The sequence below is a fragment of the Platichthys flesus genome, chromosome 20 (assembly GCF_949316205.1).
Source record: "Platichthys flesus chromosome 20, fPlaFle2.1, whole genome shotgun sequence".
Taxonomy (NCBI): domain Eukaryota; kingdom Metazoa; phylum Chordata; class Actinopteri; order Pleuronectiformes; family Pleuronectidae; genus Platichthys; species Platichthys flesus.
The window spans coordinates 16,064,900-16,085,313 of record NC_084964.1 but is presented as its reverse complement, the minus strand read 5'-3'; the positions used below and the strand labels follow the sequence as shown (position 1 = coordinate 16,085,313).

Genomic DNA, 20,414 nt, shown 5'->3' with positions numbered 1-20,414 from the left:
GCTCACACTCATTGTTTGCTGCTTCATGGAACTCTCCATTGTTCCCTTTCTTTCTTCTTGCTCTTCCATCATTCTATTCACCATTCTGAGGCTTTTTGTCAATGCAGAGAAGGAAAGAATCATTGCCAGAGATATTAAAATGATAGAAGAATAAAAGGTAATTTTGTCCTGTCACATTCAAGGATAAGAAGTGACTTGATAAGATGATTTTTATTCTCCTGTCTCCTGCCCTTCATTTCTTCTTCATGGATTAAATCAATAAAATGCCATAACTTTCACAAACTCCCCAACTCTGGTTGTTTCATGGAAAAGGCATCTGCTCCTAATCTTGTGTAAACTCTATTGCATATTGATTTGGTAGCTAAAATATGGCAGCGAGCACTGAAATTGTGAAATTCTACTTGAAGAAATTGGCGTGCGGTATCGGAGAACAGAAGCAAATCCAGCCATCGAGCTGTTCACTCACTGGAACGCGGTCAAACTGCGCCGCTCCACAGATTGATGCAGCAGCTGCACTGGCAGACAGTTTGATGCCTTGATTGTTTTTTTATTTTATTTCATGCCTCAAGTTCGCCCCCAAGAAATAAAAACATCATAGAAAAGGGACTCGGTGGAAAGAGGCCGTGTGCGTTTGCAGTTTGCAGAGAACGAGGGACAACATGCATCAAAAGGTCCGACGCATGTTTTCCCTCTTTTTCCTTTTCCTCCTAGTTTCCAGGTTTTACTTTCTGGCTTGTTGCACATCATCAAATACAGAAACGCATATAAGCAAAGCTCACGTGAGGAAAACAACATCAATGAAAACAAAAGACCTACACAGTGAGTTGGAGCCTGTTCTCAGGTGTTTAAACAGTGAACACAGAACAACATTAATCCACAGAATCAAATCATGTCTTCATCTTTGATACAACTAGCGTTTGAGTTAAATGCACGGAGCAACACTGAAGTGATAATTCCTCTTTAGTAATGACTGAGCAGGTCTATAAGGAATATTCCCTTCGGACTGTTGCTTGTTTCAAAGCAGGAGGTCACTGTCAGATGTTTAATTTAACCTGTCGTCAGCCAACAAATAAGATGTCTGCTCATCAGGCTCCTGATGGAGATTCAAACAGCTCACCTGGTTAAATGTTAAATACAGGAGGCAGTATGAACATCAGACGCTACCTTAACATCGAGGATCCCCCCCCCCCCCCCCCCCCACAGTTCTTAGAAGTTAGTGTCTCTCGATGAATGTAAATTTAAAGTCTTGGAGAAGTGAAACACCAAGTCTCACTGAAATGAAATAGTAATATGACAGGTTCACAATTCTTTGCTGGTTGTAATTATTCATACTGACCATTTGAAGATCCGTTCATAATGATGATGGGGTACAAAGTGAGGGAAGAAATCTTTTTTACAAATGTAGTTTAAATTCCCTTTCTGTTTTAAAGAAGAAAACACAAATATGTAATTTAATGCCCGTACTTGTGGTTAAACTGTCTAATTATAGACTTGGAATACAAGTAAAAGGAGTAATTGCCTTCTTTTTTTTGACAGAACAGTCATTAAAAAGACTGTTCTATCTAAAAAATAAGCTCTGAGGGACATCTGCCTGCACCCTGATCCAATTTGTTCAATGGAATGGGGGGGGCTGTCAACCACTGACACTCAGTGAGGATAGAGGTGCTCTTGAGCTGACCCAGAAATCAAAGCTTTATGAAAAACCCAATAACTTGTCCCCAGATTCAACCAAACTGAATCAACCTACTTTGTCCAATCATTTAAATCTGTTATACATTGAGACAAAAGGTGAAAACAAATGTCTTCATTCCTAGTTCTCACTATCGCAATACATTGGTCTTTTCAGCGAAATTAGTCAGACATCATAAAAGCCTGAATCCCCTCCTCTCTTCCTTCTCTCGGTTCCAGCCGGAGCTGCCAAATCAATAGAGAATGTGAGTCGCTGCAGATTGAGGTGGTTCCAGTGATTGGCTCACAGATTGTCCTGAAATTTCCCCAGACCCCCTGCTTATCTCGGCTGAAAACATGACTCGCAAAACCAATCAATATCTATACCTGATTTGTCAAAGCCACGGGTCAGGACCCCAATAATCCTGTTTGGATTCCAGCGTATTGGGTGTATTTAATGTTCCTGTAGGGGGCGCTAGACCTGCTGAAGAAGCTAAAGAGTCATATTTCATTCAGATCTTATTATTTTTGATGCACCTCATGCTCAGGCGTCTCATTTACAGCTCACAAACATCCCCTCTAATGTTTTTGAACACGCTTCACCCCTCTGACCAACGCCTGTCAATCAGGACGTAAACGCCCCTCGGCTCCTCTTATCCTCTCACACTGACTCATCCAGCTTCTATTAGCTGCCGGACTCACATGAATCCAATTCACGCTACCAAAGTCTTCTCCTCCATTAATAAAAATGCAGTTACATTACACATTCACAGAATATATTGGGGGTAATTAAACGCTGAGCAGCACAAAAATGCAATTCTGTGAAATCTCAATATTAAGCAACTCCATCTTTTCCAAATTTGCCTCGATAAGAGTCTGATGTGCAAATACATGGGTCTGTGTGTTAAGTGTAAAAAAGCCGATGTGTGTGGAATTGGAAATAGAAATCAAATAAGAAACACACTTTGTTCCATTGGAGGATTTTCAGGATGAAGACAGAGAGGGAGAACTGGGCTCCCTCGGTTTTCATCAATAATTCCATCTGAATTGTTTTAATAAAACACTGGCTTCACTGTCTGTGGCAGCTCACATTTTCACAGCCTTTATTGCTTTATTTATTCATTGCTGTGAACAGAAACAGATTCCATTGGTGAAACCCCAACTCCTTTGTTTCTCTATCAATCGATGATCCTGTTGGAGGAGAGCTGATCTATGGACGTCCCCTCGGTTCCTTACCCTGACGTTCAGGATGCGGTTGTGTTGTGTGGTGGTTAAACTGGGAAACTTGAGCTTCTTGCCACCATTTAACAAGTGACAGGTGAAAAGTCCATGTTGAAGGGCTGGACGTTTTCATGCCGAACCCTGTCTTCTTTGAGACAGGATGAAAACGTGAACTCGTCCACCTCACTGACTCACTGGTGGCCCAGTCAATGCAGAGTCATGCTCTGCAGCAAATAACTGTCCTTTTAGATTCAAGTGGCGATCCCAACAAAAGATGGAAGCATATATATACACCTTATTGCAGTGTAATAGTGTAATATATCTAAATATATTCTGTTGTCTTCACAGTTCCATGCTGTAAGTCAGCGGAGCACCTGAGGTCATGGACTTCTGCTTCTGCTTCTTTTGGGTCAGGTTGTAAAGGATCACGATTTAAGGCTCAATTATCTCTAAGGGTTCTTTTCACACTTAACTTGTTTGGTCCTCCAGATTCTTCTATTTAGACTAGAAAGAATATCAGATGTGTCAAGTGCGTCTCACCATGGTCTGGACCATTAGTCCAACATTTAGTCCGACTGGGATCCTTTCGACTATCTGAAGAAGAAGACGCAGGATAAAATGTTTCTTCTCTGATAATGTTTAATTGACTAGAACTTCCATTTGGTGCATTTAGGGTAGTGTTGTGTACTGCACCTGAAGTTGTTTGTAGTAATACCAGGATGATATTACAAAAAATACATTATAAAAACAGTTATTTAACCTCTCACCTGGTTCCCGACTTTCAGGTGTGGAAAAACCCTAAATAGCAGCCGATGACACTTTGGGGTTTTGGGTTGAGTTGTAGTTTAATCTGCAGGGAGCACTTTGCTCAGAGGGCTGAAACATGACAACTGTGACCCAGGTAATTAAATGTTTTCACCAAGATAAACCGTCACAAGGACACAGGCCTGTTAATGGCACCCAAAAAACAAACAGCCCTGTCAGTTAGCAGGTCATTACGGGGACGTACTGTTTTGGAATGAGTGTTGAGCTGATTGAGAAATGTTTTTGAAAGCGGCTTATTGAGCAGCCGGCGCTGTTTATCAAAGGAGGAGTAAACAACTGCAAATTAAAATGTTTACAAAGTGAGACAATCTGCTCCCAGACACTTCTCCTAATGTCGTTTCTCTTTGTGCCATCGAGTTGCAAATAAATCACCTTTTTCACACAAAAACCCTCATTTGTGTAATTCTGTCTTGAAAAATAAATCAATGAATTGTTTTAACCTATTAAGATAAATCCAGATCCATTCATCATCCAGATTTGCTTTGGCTAGCCTTCTTGTATAACTACATTAAATACTAATCAGTGTGTAATCACTCAATTTATTCCTAAATGCAGCCCCGGACGTTTATATAAACCCCTTAACAATATTAATCCTCACATGATATTAAAGGTTTTATGTGCACGTCTCGATTTGAAGTAGTAATTGAGACACTGAAGGTCCTCAAACGTGCCACGCTGTATAATAAGGTTCCTCACACTGCATAATAAAGGGCACAGTCTGGGATGATACGATACGACCCTAACAAGATGTTACGTCTTGAACTCTGTCTGGACGAAATTCATTGAAATGAATCAATAGAAAATACATGTTTGTCTCTCAGACTGAATCATTAAAAGCAGCGGGATAAAGTCAACAGGACCATGGGGGAGGGGGGCCATGCCCGGAGATGCAGAAAAATGTCTCATGCTCCCATCCATGTCTTAAGCCCAACATGAAGTGCAGAAAAACAAACTATCCACCGCTCTTAACTGAAATGATAGACCACTCACTCTTCCTGACACTGCTTGTTTTTCCCCTCTATCCCCTCGAGCGCCCCTCTCCTCCCTCTCTTAAATTCCTCTGGTGCCATTCCTCCTGTATGTATTTGTCTTCGCACACTCACTCTGTCCAATCCTCCTCTGTGTTTTCACCCTCTCCCTCTTTCTCCTCCTCCCTCTCCCCTCAGGTCGTCCATTACCACCGTCTATATCGAGGTTTTGCCCCCGAACAACCAGAGCCCCCCACGTTTCCCCCTGCAGCAGTACAACCTGGAGGTCAGCGAGGCCATGAGGACGGGAGCGACGCTGCTGAATCTGCAGGTACGCCGGAGCCCCCCCCCCCCCCCCACACACACACACACACACGCTCAACCATTAATCTCACTTTTGACAACATCTCATCATTACTTTCAGCTAACAAGTTTAACAATTGGTCCATTACTTCTAGCTAACTATATCACCTGATTATCCATTAATTTTCACAAACAATTTCGAGCATTAATCTTACTTTTGACTTCTGAAACCACTTCAGCAAAGTTGAATTGTTTACTCATTATTTTATCGAATAGTTTGAACTTGTCTGCTCCTTCGCTAACAAGTTCATCACACGCTGTTTATTTAACCTGCGGTGGAAAGAAAATGAAATGTAATTTATATTTTGCTTATTGAAGTAATTGAACTGCTCCGCGGAAAAGTCACTGACTGGGATGTGTGTGTGTGTGTGTGTGTTTGTCTCTGTTTACTTCTTAAGGCAGTGGATCGGGAAAGAGATACTATTGCTTACAAAATCCATAGTGGAGACCCCCATGGACACTTTGCACTAAATGAGAAGTAAGTCTGTGCAATAACACAAACAAACTGAAGCAATGCCCTGGAATTTTGTTTGTGCACTAAGATGTGAGTGCTTTCGAAGGATGAGCGTGTTGTAACCATGAAAACATAGTATTTAAGTAGTTATAGTGAGTGTGTGTGTATCTATGTGTGTGCGTGTGTCTATATGTGTGTGTGTGTGTGTGTGTGTGTGTGTGTGTGTGTGTGTTGAAAGCAGACATATCATTCCGGGCTCAGGCTCCGCCGAGGGCTTCACATAAACACTCCCACACTCTCTCTCCCTCGTTCACATATAGGCTCTGAGGGCTTTTGTTTTCTTTATTCATTTATTGCTCATTAAAAGAGGAAACATCCCATAGCTGCATATCTGCAGGGAGAAGCAGAGCGGGTGATAAAACAAAGGAGAGTTTGGTGAAAGAGTGCGAGGATGGGGAAGAGGGAGGGAGAAAGTAAAGAGTAGGGAAAGAAGTGTTAATGTCGGAGAGCTGGGAGGTAAACGAGGAACAGGAGTGACAGACAAGTGAGCATTTAAAGTACAAAGTGAATCAGTCCTGCACAGAAATCCATAATGACAAAGACTAAAATCGATTGACAAGCTTTGATTTCTGTGCTAACCGGTTCTGTCAGATATTGTAGAAAAATACATTATTTGCAGAAATGTTTTAATCTTAATTTGAGTCTTTCTCTGTGTTTTCTTCATCACAAAGTTAAATCTTTGTCTTTCCACGGCACAAACACAAAACGCCCTGCAGCTCCTATTGGCACAGAAAGAGAGATGTTTCCTTCTTTGTGCAGAGTGAGGCTCAGCTGCTGCTGCACACTGGAGGATTTTAAAATCTTCAAATTGATTCTAACAAACATGGGAAACCACAAACGATATTAATATGCTTATCACGAGAGAGCAAACACTAGAAGATCCAGTTGAGACACAGGACCACAGAAAGGATTTCTTACTGGTGAGACCACAGTCTTGGGATCTCCCAGAAACTTCAGAATAAAACAAACATGGAGGCTGACTGCCGATGTCGTCCTTTTCTTTGCCAGCAGGGACGGGTAACAAAAGTCTCAATTGCCGCTGTCGGCACATCCTGTATACATCCATCTGGTGATGCTTCCGTCAGCTTGCTTTTATTTTCAATTAATGGTGTCTGCTCATTCATTGTTGCTTGCAAACTACACCACTGGATCAGAGTCTCCCTGGTTTGGAATCGTAAAAATATCAAACGTATTTAATATTGCTAATTCGAAATTGGTAAATACTTCCATCCAGCCTGTGACATTAAGATAATGTCTCTAGACCCCTCCTCATACTACAGAGCAAGTTGTTCAGATAATCTGCTCAGATGATCAAATCTCAAATCAGCATCACCCCTGTGATTGTCAGGAGGAATCGAACCTGAAACTGTCCAGATTATCCTCTAGTGACAGAAATGGCCATTTTATTATACAGAAATGAAATGGTCATTTTGGGATTCAAATGATGAGCTTTGTGTTAAATGTGCATTAGTGTTTAGCAGAATCTGAGGTATCATGGGTTCATTCTAAACAATGGGATTTACTCTAGGTTCCCCCCCCCCCCCCCCCACACACACACATATGTCGTAGCAGATGTTTGGATCGATCGCAGTTGCTCTGTGAAGGAAATTTGTCAAAATGTCTGGTGTAGATGAGAAGATATATCAGTGTGTGGATTTGTGTGTGTGTGTGTGTGTGTGTGTGTGTGTGTGTGTGTTTCTGACTTTGCTTTTCATGAATTACCCATAAATATACATGAGCCGGTTTGTTTTTAAACAGCTTCGCATCTTTCCTCTGTAGAGCACTTAACATGCGCACCCCCCCCCCCCCCCCCCCCCCCACACACACACATACACACACACATACACAAACACACACACAAACACACACTGATGATATTTAGATGGAATGTCAATTTACAGATGGATTCTAATCCAGGAAAGAAGGTTAAATTAAAAACACATCAATCCTAATGTATAATCTTCAAGAAGAAAACTTGACCAATGAAAGCCAACATCAAACATCTCTGCTGGTTTTGATTGGTCAGAAGTTTTTTCCAGACAGGCTGCGCTGGAGAACAGTTCTATTTTAGCTGGATCTGACTTTTATCTTTTTCGTCTCCATGTTATTTTATTATTGGATTTATCCAGTTAAATATGAGCTGTTATGATCACATATTGAACCACAGTAATAATTCACACTCTATGAAATGAAAAATGTATTCAGGGAGGTGCATACTGGTGTTGTATCATTCATAAGATTACACTATGAGGATTTCAGTGCATGTCAGTGTTACATAAATAAACCCATATTTTGATATTGGGAGACTTTGATTAACTCTTAATTTACCACTCTCGGCCACATGGCTGTTTATTGGAATAAGAGTCATTAAGATCTTACAGTGGTTTTGAAGCCTTTCGTATATAAACTACTGACAGAGGAAAACTGCTCCTGTCAAGGGCCATTGGAAATTTCATAACATACCTTGTAGGCTGTGCTAAATTATTGAATATTGGACTAATCTCACACTTCTTTTGACTGGAGCTTCTTTTTATAGTGAGCATAACTCTGTCAGAATTTGGTCTTGTGAAAAGTCATTAGTTGGGCAAACTCCAATGAAGAGTGTTTACTTTATCTAAGTCAATTTGTACTTTCAACTCATCCACTGAGACCATAGTTTCATAATTTTTCTTGAAATTACGACAATCTTTTTATGCTGTGACAGTTATCATGACTTTTCTATAAGTATGAATTCTCTAACAGATCATATATTGCTTAGAAACTATAGGTTTCCCATCCCTGATCTACATGGTTAACAATAAACTCCTTGTGTATTGAGTAATAACCTCCACATAACTCAAAAGTCTCAGATTTAAAGTATATTATATTCTGCTCTTTCTTTGTCGTTGTTGTGTCTGTTCCATTTTAAGCCCAAGCCTGCAGGGTTAATAGGAGTCTGTGCTCTCTCTCTCTCCCTCTCTCTCTCTCCAGTTCAGGGTCTTTGGTTCTGGAACAGCCTCTGGACAGGGAGACTCTGGATTCTTACACCCTGGTGGTCACAGCCTCAGACGGACAGCCAGATGGGGTAAGACACTCCAGACATTAACCGGTCGTCTTTACTCCACTTGTTTCACATCCCAGGGTGCAGTGGGGGGGACTAAATCCTTCACGGTGAAGTCCCACAAACAACAGCTGTGGTCTTATTTGACATGGGGGATATTAGAGGCAATTTTTGGAAACACTTGTCATCCGATAATGGTCTTAATTATAAAAACCATTACCATTAAAATAAACAGCAGCGGTGAATCCATAAGTATTCACTTTGGCCCAATGAGTGCGTTTAAATACTTAAATAACTGAACGGGTTTTGAGGCATCAGGGGAAATGCAGGCTGCCGACCCAGCAACTGTGAAAAGAATAAGAGGTTTAGAAAATGGATGAGTGGGAAAAGAACATAAGAAATTACAACCAGGAAGAATGGCCGTCTTTAATAAGTGTAACAGTCGGACGTAATGGAGAGGACCTTTTAAATTGCACACTACCAGAGCAGTCATTACCATACAGTGCTGACTCTCTGTATAACTGGCCACTGCTGCTCTTTTCTGCTTATGTGTATTACCATGCTGATTTTATTGGATTGCCCTGTGTCTCAGAGGAAATAATTGGGATCACATCAACACCGAGCTCAACCTTATTAAATATGAAAATCCTTTTTTTCCTTTTCCTGTTCATTTTGACCTCCGCATTAACTCAAAGCTTTTCCCCTCCCAAGCGGATCAATCCCAGAATGTTATAATAATGTTCTGCTGTGGGTGAGGAAACATTTATCGAGTCCTGGATAATCAGCAGTGTTGGATCTGGTGATGGCTTCTTCTCGTTTGTTTTCTCTAACCTTTATCAGGGGGAAAAATCCTCTTACACTAAACATATGACTTTACTCTGAGTTCAGAGCATTTTTTAAGTGAAAGTTATCTGCCAACTAAAAGGAGAGAAAGAGAGTGGAATCCTTTCTTAATTGTTTTGGCATTTCAGCGCGGACTGAACACACAGACGACCTGAACGTCTTGCTGGGAATGCATCTCCTTTTCACACAACCACCTCAGTGTGGACGCAGGATGAATAAATGTATAGAAAAGAAAAAAAAAATCTAATTTGGACGTGTTTACTCGGTTGCAGGAGCTACTTTGCAAGAACAGACGAGTGTGTGCCCTTCCTCGACCCCCAAACTGATCTCAGGTCATTTCCTCTCCCTCTCTCTGTTTGCGTTCTTCCCTTCTTTCCCTTTTTTTAAAAGTCAAATCTTTAGTCGCTCTCACATGAAAGTCAAATGAAGACATCGGACGTTCAGCCTCCCCTTGCTCTCCTCTCTCCCCTTCTCTCGTCCTCTGTCTGTTCCCCCCCCGACCCCGCCCGATCACACATCTGTTTGATGACCATTAAAAGAGTTTGTCTCCTTCCCCTCCACCTCCCCACTGACAGCCCTCTCTCCCCCTATGTCAATTAAAACAAAAGGTTAAGTTTAAGGTCCCTCTGAGCACATTTGAATACTCTGACCTTCTCTCACACACCCTCTCGCAAAGAAAATGGTTGGAGAGAACAAGTCGGAGGAGGTTAGAGATGAGGAAAGGAGGAGAGAAATTACATATTGAGGGGGCTCTTATTACCTTAACCAGTGTTCTGTGTATTCACAGTCCCATAAAGGACACACACACACATTAACACACATTTACACACTCACTCCCTTCGTCAAACGCTGACTGGACCGTGACAATTAGTGTATTATCATCGTGGCCCAACGGTCATTAAGTCAGAAAATGGCTAAATGTAGGTCTGCTTGACACTCTATTATATTTTGAATAAAAAAGGGAAAGAGGAGTTGAAGGGGAGAGGGGGGAGGCCTGGTATTGAGCTACACAGAGAGATAAAGGGGAAGAAAGAAAATAGAATAAGGTGAAGAAAAGATTGGGGGGTGTAGTTTCCTCATACGGACCCCATTAATCAGCCTCAGTCTAAAGGCCTTGGCTTGTCTTCATATGCACACACACACACACACACACACACTCATATGCGTCGCCTATTATTGAATGTCCCGATGTGAGAGTGTCAGACTACAAAGTGCCTAATTGGCTGTTTGGCCGGTGAATCCATCATACTGCCACAGATTGTGGACCCTACAAGCCGGTGCAGTAAACCAGCGTCACTGTAAGGACACCGAGCATCATCACAGGATGCAAGTCAAACTTTAGAGCAGGACCGACACAGCTGCCACTGTGGTGGAGGCTGATGCTGGTCTCATCTGTCCACAAAACTTTGTTCCAGAGATTTGCAAAGTCAAATCTGGCCTCCTGTTTCCTTGTGTTTCATCCTGTTTCTTCCTGTTTCCTCCTGTTTCCTCCTGTTTCTTCTTGTTTCCTCCTGTTTCCTCCTGTTTCCTTGTGTTTCATCCTGTTTCTTCCTGTTTCCTCCTGTTTCCTCCTGTTTCTTCTTGTTTCCTCCTGTTTCCTCCTGTTTCCTCCTGTTTCTTCCTGTTTCCTCCTGTTTCCTCCTGTTTCCTCCTGTTTCTTCCTGTTTCCTCCTGTTTCTTCCTGTTTCTTCCTGTTTCCTCCTTTTCCTCCTGTTTCTTCCTGTTTCCTCCTGTTTCCTCCTGTTTCCTACTGTTTCTTCCTGTTTCCTCCTGTTTCCTCCTGTTTCTTCCTGTTTCCTCCTTTTCCTCCTGTTTCTTCCTGTTTCTTCCTGTTTCCTCCTGTTTCCTCCTGTTTCTTCCTGTTTCTTCCTGTTTCCTCCTGTTTCCTTCTGTTTCCTCCTGTTTCTTCCTGTTTCCTCCTTTTCCTCCTGTTTCTTCCTGTTTCTTCCTGTTTCCTCCTGTTTCCTCCTTTTCCTCCTGTTTCTTCCTGTTTCTTCCTGTTTCCTCCTGTTTCCTACTGTTTCTTCCTGTTTCCTCCTGTTTCCTCCTGTTTCTTCCTGTTTCCTCCTGTTTCCTCCTGTTTCTTCTTGTTTCCTCCTGTTTCCTCCTGTTTCCTCCTGTTTCTTCCTGTTTCCTCCTGTTTCCTCCTGTTTCCTCCTGTTTCTTCCTGTTTCCTCCTGTTTCCTCCTGTTTCTTCCTGTTTCCTCCTTTTCCTCCTGTTTCTTCCTATTTCCTCCTGTTTCCTCCTGTTTCCTACTGTTTCTTCCTGTTTCCTCCTGTTTCCTCCTGTTTCTTCCTGTTTCCTCCTTTTCCTCCTGTTTCTTCCTGTTTCTTCCTGTTTCCTCCTGTTTCCTCCTGTTTCTTCCTGTTTCTTCCTGTTTCCTCCTGTTTCCTTCTGTTTCCTCCTGTTTCTTCCTGTTTCCTCCTTTTCCTCCTGTTTCTTCCTGTTTCTTCCTGTTTCCTCCTGTTTCCTACTGTTTCTTCCTGTTTCCTCCTGTTTCCTCCTGTTTCTTCCTGTTTCCTCCTTTTCCTCCTGTTTCTTCCTGTTTCCTCCTGTTTCTTCCTGTTTCTTCCTGTTTCCTCCTGTTTCCTTCTGTTTCCTCCTGTTTCTTCCTGATGAGATGTTTTCTAATCACATGATCACACGCTCTGACTTCTATGTTTCTACTTTTCGGAGGTTTTCTTTGAAGGGTAGATTATGATCCCTTCACTCCAGCCCTGTGGAGACTGGTGGTGATGGGTTTCTGTCATCAAATGCTGCTGTCGTCCTTGGCCGACTAGTTCAATGACTGTTGCTCAGCACATCAGTAGTTTCTTTGCTTTGATCAGGACACTTCCAAATTGTTGATTTGGCTCTGACCAGTGTCTGCGGCTCCGATTGATTTCCCTTCTCATCTCAGCTACAAAATGGTTTCAGACAGCCGTCTGCTCTCCCTTTGGATTCATCATTTTTTAACAACAAATGCAGCGTTCTCAAACTCCAGGCTTAAACCAGGAGTAGACATTCAGAGCTAGTTAAAGTTGGAACAATCACACCAATCTGACCGCTCACACGTGTTGCTCACTGGAGAAACAGCAGATTAATGAAACATCGGCTAAAGCCATATTTCAGTTCCTGACTCAAACACTAACACTGGCATGTTTGCAATCATTCCTGCAACACAATGCAGGTTTGTGACACAAACAATGTGTCACATCAAACTAGGGCTACACAGGATTTGTAGGTATTGGAGAAACTACAAAACCTTACTGGCTCTATCTTTAAATTGCTCCAGCAGAACAGAGAGCAGAGGAAACAAGCACTCAGCTTTTGATGATTGCAAAGTTTCTCAGCTGGCAGTGAACTTCCATCTGTCCCAGGTGGTTGCTAAATATTGTCGAGACTGATCTCGGTTATAGATGGATTATATTGCTCTGAAGAGATTCAGCCAAAATCACATTCTAGTCCAGAAAGTTTGCAAAAATTTGCAAAATGCAGTTTAGTGTATGTTTGTGCGTGTGCATGCGTGTGTGTGTTAAGCAGCCAGCATTACCAGAGTTCTACTTTACATATATTGGCTTTGAGATAAACTGTTTTCTCAACTGCAAGCTCTTAACCTTAAATTACTTGCAATCCTGTGTGTCCTGCCAACCTCAACAGCCTATTGTCACCTTTGTGATTGTAAAACTAACCCACTCCCCCACCTCCCTGATCACACACACACACACAGACACACAGACACACACACAAACACTGCTTCTCCTCTCTCCAACCCACTGTTGTGTTACTCTCTCTCTTATGTTTCTCCTCCCCTGCATTAATCCTCGATTACTTCCGGAATCAATCAATCAATCTGGGGTCAATTTGCGGTTCATCTTTACACTGTGAATTAGCGATTAGATAACCCCCCCCCCCCCCCCAAAAAAAAAAAAAATACATGCTTGAATTTTTCAGATGAACAGTTATGATTGTTGCGTTTTCCCTTTTTGTTGTTAACTTTTTCACTCCTTCTCAACAGACTTGGCCTTTTGAACTTCCTCTTTCATGCTGTTCTTAATTATCACACAATTATCCCTTTTAACATATGAAGCAAAGTAGTTTTTTGAGTAAACAGTCATTAGGAGCATAAAAGAGACGGACCAGCAGTGCAGCTAATTAGCAAAGCTTAATAGGCTCTTTAATTTCTTACATCAGATATTAGATTATCAGCTCTGAAATGTAAAGATGGATTCATAATCAGTTGCTTTGTGGCAGCAGTCAAATGTCTTCAATAGATAAATGAGTAGATAAAAAGGAGTTTGACATGGTTTGTGTTTGTGTAGACGTCCACAGCGATGGTGAACATTATGGTCATGGATGTTAATGACAACGACCCGCTGTTCGATTCCTCTCTGACAGTGAACCTCACTGTCACAGAAGAGCAGGACAATGCCTTCGTGGGACAAGTTAAGGTAGGAAGAGCTCACGTGTACACACACACACACACACATACACACACAGCAGCAAACATGATTTCACTCCTCACTACATGTTTCAAACAATATTGACAGTGTATGTACTCCATGTGAACATGTATGACTGTGGCATGTGTATATGAGGATGTGTGTGACTCTGCATCTGTTTCTGAGCTTCCTCGCTAATCCTTTGTTATAAATTCCCTGTGTCGTCAGACTAATACCACACATAAAAAACTCTTGGATGATACACATTGAGATTCATATTAAAATACAGCTCTTAATCTTTTCCAATGGGGAACAGAGATCTCTAACACTTAGGTTGTTCTGTGCATGTGTGTGGGTTAAGAGGATACAAGGATTTTGGAAGCTTTTTCCCTTTTGCATGTGAGACGACGGTGTCTAATAGGGTTAAATGTTTGATTTTAGAGATATTACTTCCTGGGAAAAGTCTACATCAGCCGCGATTACACTCGAATGCATCAAAGAAAATATTACACGTGCACCGTGTTAGTTACATGATCTCTTCTCGGCACCGCTGGATGAGGTTTTACCTGCGTCAGCGGCCTTGTCTCCACTTACCACAAAGACTCTTGGACTTGTTCCAGACCTAATAACTGAATCATGTATTCCCCCGACACGGGTCATGGGTAAATCTGACACTTTGATAGGCTCTGATCTTTGAAGACGCTCCCTGGACTGCACACTTGCTTGGATTTCCTCCCAGTTTAATTCTTAGCCTTTACACACCAGTGTCAGGGGTTCTTTGATCAGTCTGACACGTTGCCAGCTTCTAAATGTTAATCATGCTTCTTTGGTTTAACACTACAATTACTCCAGAGATAAATATATAAATATCATGTCCAACACTTTTAAGAGGTTTCAGTCTTAAAAGTTTAATTGCGTTTTCTTATTTGAAACATTGAGCATATACGTCCTAACCTGTAAATCCTATCGTATCCATAAATAGGACATTTCATTCAATGCATTGCAATTTTTAAATACCACTGAGACCTTTGGGAATCTTCCAAATTCAATATCCAGAAACCCAGCCTAATCTTCGGAGAGGGCACTTGAAACTCTTCCAATCCTCAACTTCCTTCCTTTAACGGAAGCCTTGGATATTTTCCAAACCAAAAAAGACAGCATGATCCCTCAGCAGTCTGAGCGAGGCACGACTCTGGGCCCTGTTCCAAACCAGGGTCCATACCTGTAGGTATTAAACTGATTTCTCAAATAATGAATGGAGCTGACCTTGGTTTGCTGATGATGGTGAGGTGGAGAGAGATGCAAAGGAGGCGAGGAAGTGAGACAAGCTCCGGTGGCAGAGATAAAGGAGAGAGAGACACTGGGGAGAGGTGGAGGAGATGGGAGATGACAGAGTTAAGGGAGGTACAGCTTCTTTCTTCATCTGACTTTCATGAGTTTACGACATGGTCTCTTTTTAAAGAGGAGAAAAGAAGGGGTTGAATTCAGAGGGAGTTCATATGATCATCAAAAGATTTATATTAAGCCTATTTTAAATTGCCATAAGCTGAAGTGAATTCCTCTTTTGCATTACTCTATGTAGATGCAGCTGTAGTGGAGGATTGATGGCTGAGAGTACAGGGGCCAAATCTGTTATGGCTAAATTAAACTCTTAGAAAAGAAATACCCCAGAAAGAAATGTAGCGTGGTGCTAAGCTAACTGACTGTAGCTTCATATTTCACAAACAGACATGACGGTGGTATCGATCTTGTCCTCCCCAGAAAGAAGTTTGTTGCCCAAATGTTCAAACTTAAACTGCATCAGGAGTAATGTTTGCCATCACTTGTTCGCAACACCGCTGTGCATGGAAGACAGAGGAGACATAAACATGCACAACGTCTCCTCAGACCTCGTCCTCTCTCTCCTTCTTCGTCCAAGTTTCAGTCTCTCTGTCTTTCTCTCCCTTCTCCAAACAAGCCAAGATGATAAGAAAAAAAAAACAAAGCTGGATGCTCCTTTAAATTTATAGCGCCCAGATAGTGATGAATCACCGAATACAAATTCCGTGGAGAGGACTTCATTCTTCTCTCTCACAGTCTACACAACGCTGGCAAGAAAGAGTCCAATGTCTATCAATCCTGGTAGTCACGCTGTGAGAGGAGATGAAATATCAATGGTGCAAAATTCGGAAGACGGGAATAAATATGGGCACTGCAACATCAGAAATCTGAACAGTGGAGTGAATAAAGTGGAATATAAATATGAATAAGGGCTAAACACTTTAACGCATATTAATAAACATATTAAACTGTCAGTTGGGAGAAGAATACGATTTGTATTTCATTAATGTCCACCCACACAATATATATACAAACAACATAATACTGGAATTCATATTGAATGAGCTGGACAGCATCCAGACGTCCATCCTTCCTCTTCTCTCTGCTGCTTGGGTGGAATTGTTGGCACAATAATTCAATACGATCCTGAATATGTTTGATTTGTGCCCCAACGTGTGCTAACAAAACAAATCCCCCAGTAAGAACTAGCTCTACATGGGTCACCTCTTAGGTCCAGAGTGGAGTAACCTGACAAATATTGGATAGATCGCCAAGAAATCCTGATCAAACAATCAGAAGCTCTGGCGGATGAATTCTAGCTTTTAGCTCTCAGGTCAGAATACCAGTGTTTCTGTTTTCCAGAAGTTAGTGTAATGATCAAATACCTGCATAACAAATTCTTATTAGCATTAGTTACACTTCGTCTTGGTGGGTCAGGGTCCAGAGCGTCTGTTGAAATTCCTTATTGGCAAGTCAATAGGCCCGGATCGATGAAGGAACCAATGAGGTTCAAGTAGCTGCAAAGAGAGTTATTAAAGCAAGAGGGGAAGCAGAAGGTAATTCCACTTTAAAGCAGCAATGGTTAATGACAAGCTCTCCTGCCTGGAGAGAATTCAGCTGGAAGAACTGGAGCCACTCGACTCCGCTGTTCCTCAGAGTAGAAGACTAACTGCTCTAATCAGACGGCCGGCTGGAGGTGCTTTTCACTATATTTAACTCTATATGAGCATACGATGGAGCTGACTAGATTCAAAACAACAAACCAAAATGATATGTTTATTGAAAATTGGTCCAAAGGAACTTACCATACCCATGAATCCTCTGCACATATTATGTTGAGCTGAGAGTTTATTGTCATGACTTTGAAGAGCGCTTGTTTTTAATCATCCACAAAATAATGTGAAAACTCCTGAATATTCCAGCACTGACAGTTTTGTTAATGTTTCCTTTAGGAATAGATGGAAAACAATAATTAATTTAACACTTGCTATTAACCCACAAAAATGTGTTTTTCTTCTGTGATATTTAGAACTATTATAACTGTTATACTAGCAACATGGACACCTTAAGGAATGCAAAGCCCTTAATGGGCCATTGCAGCACACATGTTCCAGTGCGTCTAGTGTGTGGAAATAGTTCACTTGAGGGGAATAATCCAGTAAAGATGAAACCTGTCCACTGTCACTGGTGAAATATTCAGGTCCTCTGGCCCCTCGCTCAACCAGGCGAGTTATCAGGCGCCCTGCGGACCTGAATATTTTGCCACGTATGGAGGCTGGAGGCCTCCTGCAGCGGCACTGAGATCGGTTCCGACCCGGCCCTTTGCTACCTGTCTTCCCCCTTTCCTATCTAAATTCTGTCCTATCAATAGAAAGGATATAGTGCCACACATTTCTTCAAAAACATATTCATATAAAAGGCTTCCACTAACGCTAGCTGGGGAACGATCCAACTCCTGTTCACAGCAGCAGAATTTCACTCATCAACCTGCTGTAAGACAGAAAAGACTGTAGATCGTGACTTTCTGGTGAATTTCATTATCACAGACGTTAGACCTGTATCTGCAGTACCATTTGAAACCTGGCTATAAAAGCATTTAACTCAACCATGACATTCGAAGGAGATGAAAAGACCAGAGTGGCTCCCTAACAAGTGATGGAGCTGTACATTCCTGTAAAGTGATGGAAGCTGAGAGCCGTGTGCGACTATGATTGTCAGAGAGACTCACCGCTGCCAACTCTGCTGATCATCATGTTGCTCCATGAACAAGATGTAGAAGCTTTCTTCAGAATGTGCATCACGGTTTGCAAATGCATTCTGTCGCTTGTCTTAAAGTACGATGTCATCAGCGATTAGTCATCGTCGATCTGACTTTCATCACAAAACTGTCAACTCAAGTCAAGAGGCGCACTCACCCACCCCCCCACTCTCACACACACACACACCCACACACACACACACACACACACACAAGGTTAATATTCCCTCTGTTCTTGTCTCCTCTGGTCTCATCTGTTTTAATATCGTCAGAATCCTGATTAGACATCATGGACACTCACACCTCTTCATCACTCTGTTTTATTAGTTGAAAGAGACGCCATTGAGTCTTTGGACTCTGGTCCACTGATACCAGAACGACAGGCAGATGAAAGAAGTGCAGCAAAGAAAATAAGAAACTCTTCTTGTTAAGTTTAATTCCTCTGGACAAGTGGCGACGAGGAGAGGAAACGGGGTTGAGCAGGGGGTGGGGGGGGGGATCTGAGAGACAGCGAGCGAGAGCAGGTCCTCAAGGTGTTCTTTATTTCACCTTGTCAAAGAAAGACAAGGCGAGAAAGTGAGAGGCGTTTGTATGAAACCTACGTATGAGCAACATGACAGAGCTAAACAAAGGGAGTTGCTATCTCTGCTGAATCTTAATAAGACAGTGTACAGTGCATAGTTAGTAACTCTCAAAGGCCAAAAGGTCAAAGATTATAACTCATTGTGGATGAATAACCCAATTTGATGAAGGTTCCCAGAGTTATAAATGTGGTCTGATTATTTTCTTGTCATTTCCCAATATCTCTCTCAAACACACACACTCACTCACAACACACTTAATTAAACGTCCAAATATTTTGTCTTTACTTGAGAAGAAAAGCTTTGTAAATGTTAACGAGAAATGCCAACACACACGTTGATTTTGAGAAGTTCAGTTCAGTTCAGTTATATATTCATTCTGATTATTTCCCCTTCTCTCTGTCTGCGTTCAGGCTACAGATCCAGACCTGGGCTCTAGTGGTCAGGTCCACTATCGGCTCGTCAACCACCAGAAGCTCTTTTCCATCAACGCCACTGGAGCGATCCGAACCACGGTGCCGCTGGACAGGGAGGTCAGAGCAAACTTTACATCTATTTAAAAATGTCCCATTAAGGAAACAAAAGGTGACAAATTCCATATTTTTCACAGCTGCAGTGATGTTGTTGTTTTTTGACCCATTAATCCCTGTCGCCTCAAAGGTGAAAGGTCACTACCACCTGATCGTTGAAGCCTGGGACGGTTCGGTGGACCCCCGGCGATCCCGGTTGACTCTGTCCGTCACCGTTCTGGACGTGGACGACAACAGCCCGGTGTTCACCCAACAAACCTACAATGTCAACCTACCGGAGAACAGCCCCAAAGACTCAGTCATATTAAAGTTAAAGGTGAGTGCATGGATGGAAGGGTGCGTTCATTTGCAATTCATTTAGCAGGTAATATTTTAATACTTAAGAACCAGGTTATAAAGAAGTAACATATGTCTGTAAAAAAATGTCAATGTCTTCAAAATTGGAACCAAGGACTCCCAGAACAATCGGATATATTGGCTGGTTTTAGCTTGATTTGGTTAAATGTATTGGCTAATTAGTTTTATCTATTGTTCTACATATCTATGCAAAGATTCTTATTTGTATAAAAATGTGGATATATGTCCTGTTGTCTTTAATAGATAGAGTTTAAATTCTGACCAAAACCTTGAATTCAGTCTAATACAAATCTTTCAAATCACACATTTGTCTCCTGAATCCAGCCAATGAGACTCATTATCATATTCTTACTTAAAGCTGAGTAGTACATGGTGCTTTGAAATGCCCAAGTTGGTTTCTTTTTTATGAACCAGCCGGTGGTGTTTACATCTTTAGAAAGTCAGAAATGTAGTTTGACTTCACTTAAAAAAACTGTGTGAGTTGTAGGGGAAAAATCAAACGGTAAAATTGGCTTTTCCCTCAAGCTGCGTGGTGGAGCAGTTACAGAAGGAAAAACAAGGTCCCGAGCACCAGTTAGATAAAAAAGTTTCTACCAGGAGCGTTTCAGAGACACAATAACACTGCCCCACAGTCTTTCATTAGCTCCATGCAGAAGCTCTTCCTTCTGGCACAATATGAAAAAAATTCAGATTGCCATGAAAATGAGGATATTTCTTTCGTCCCAATTATCTGACTCGCTTCTCTCTCTTTCTCTTTGCAGGCGATGGACGCCGACCTCGACTCCAACCTCACGTACCGCATCAGAAGCGAAGGCCTGGACCCGGAGATCACTCGGCTCTTCCACATCGACCCAGGGACCGGGGAGCTCTCGGTTCGGATGGTCCTGGACTACGAGGCGCTGAAGGACTCAGAGGCCACGTACATGTTCACCGTGGAGGCCCTGGACCGAGAGGGGACCATGCCTCCCGGACTCGCCTCCGTTACTGTCACGATCATAGTGAGT

At 42.1% G+C, this 20,414-nt stretch overlaps 1 protein-coding gene across 1 annotated transcript in view; it reads left to right on the top strand.

The window, feature by feature from the left end:
- Positions 1 to 20,414, top strand: part of LOC133931578 (protocadherin-15-like) — a 96,060-nt gene that overhangs the window by 37,760 nt on the left and 37,886 nt on the right. Inside the window, 7 exon segments of the mRNA XM_062378485.1 lie at positions 4,881 to 5,013; positions 5,444 to 5,523; positions 8,530 to 8,623; positions 13,745 to 13,873; positions 18,937 to 19,056; positions 19,184 to 19,369; positions 20,172 to 20,408. Of these exon segments, the coding sequence (XP_062234469.1) occupies positions 4,881 to 5,013; positions 5,444 to 5,523; positions 8,530 to 8,623; positions 13,745 to 13,873; positions 18,937 to 19,056; positions 19,184 to 19,369; positions 20,172 to 20,408 (979 nt within the window).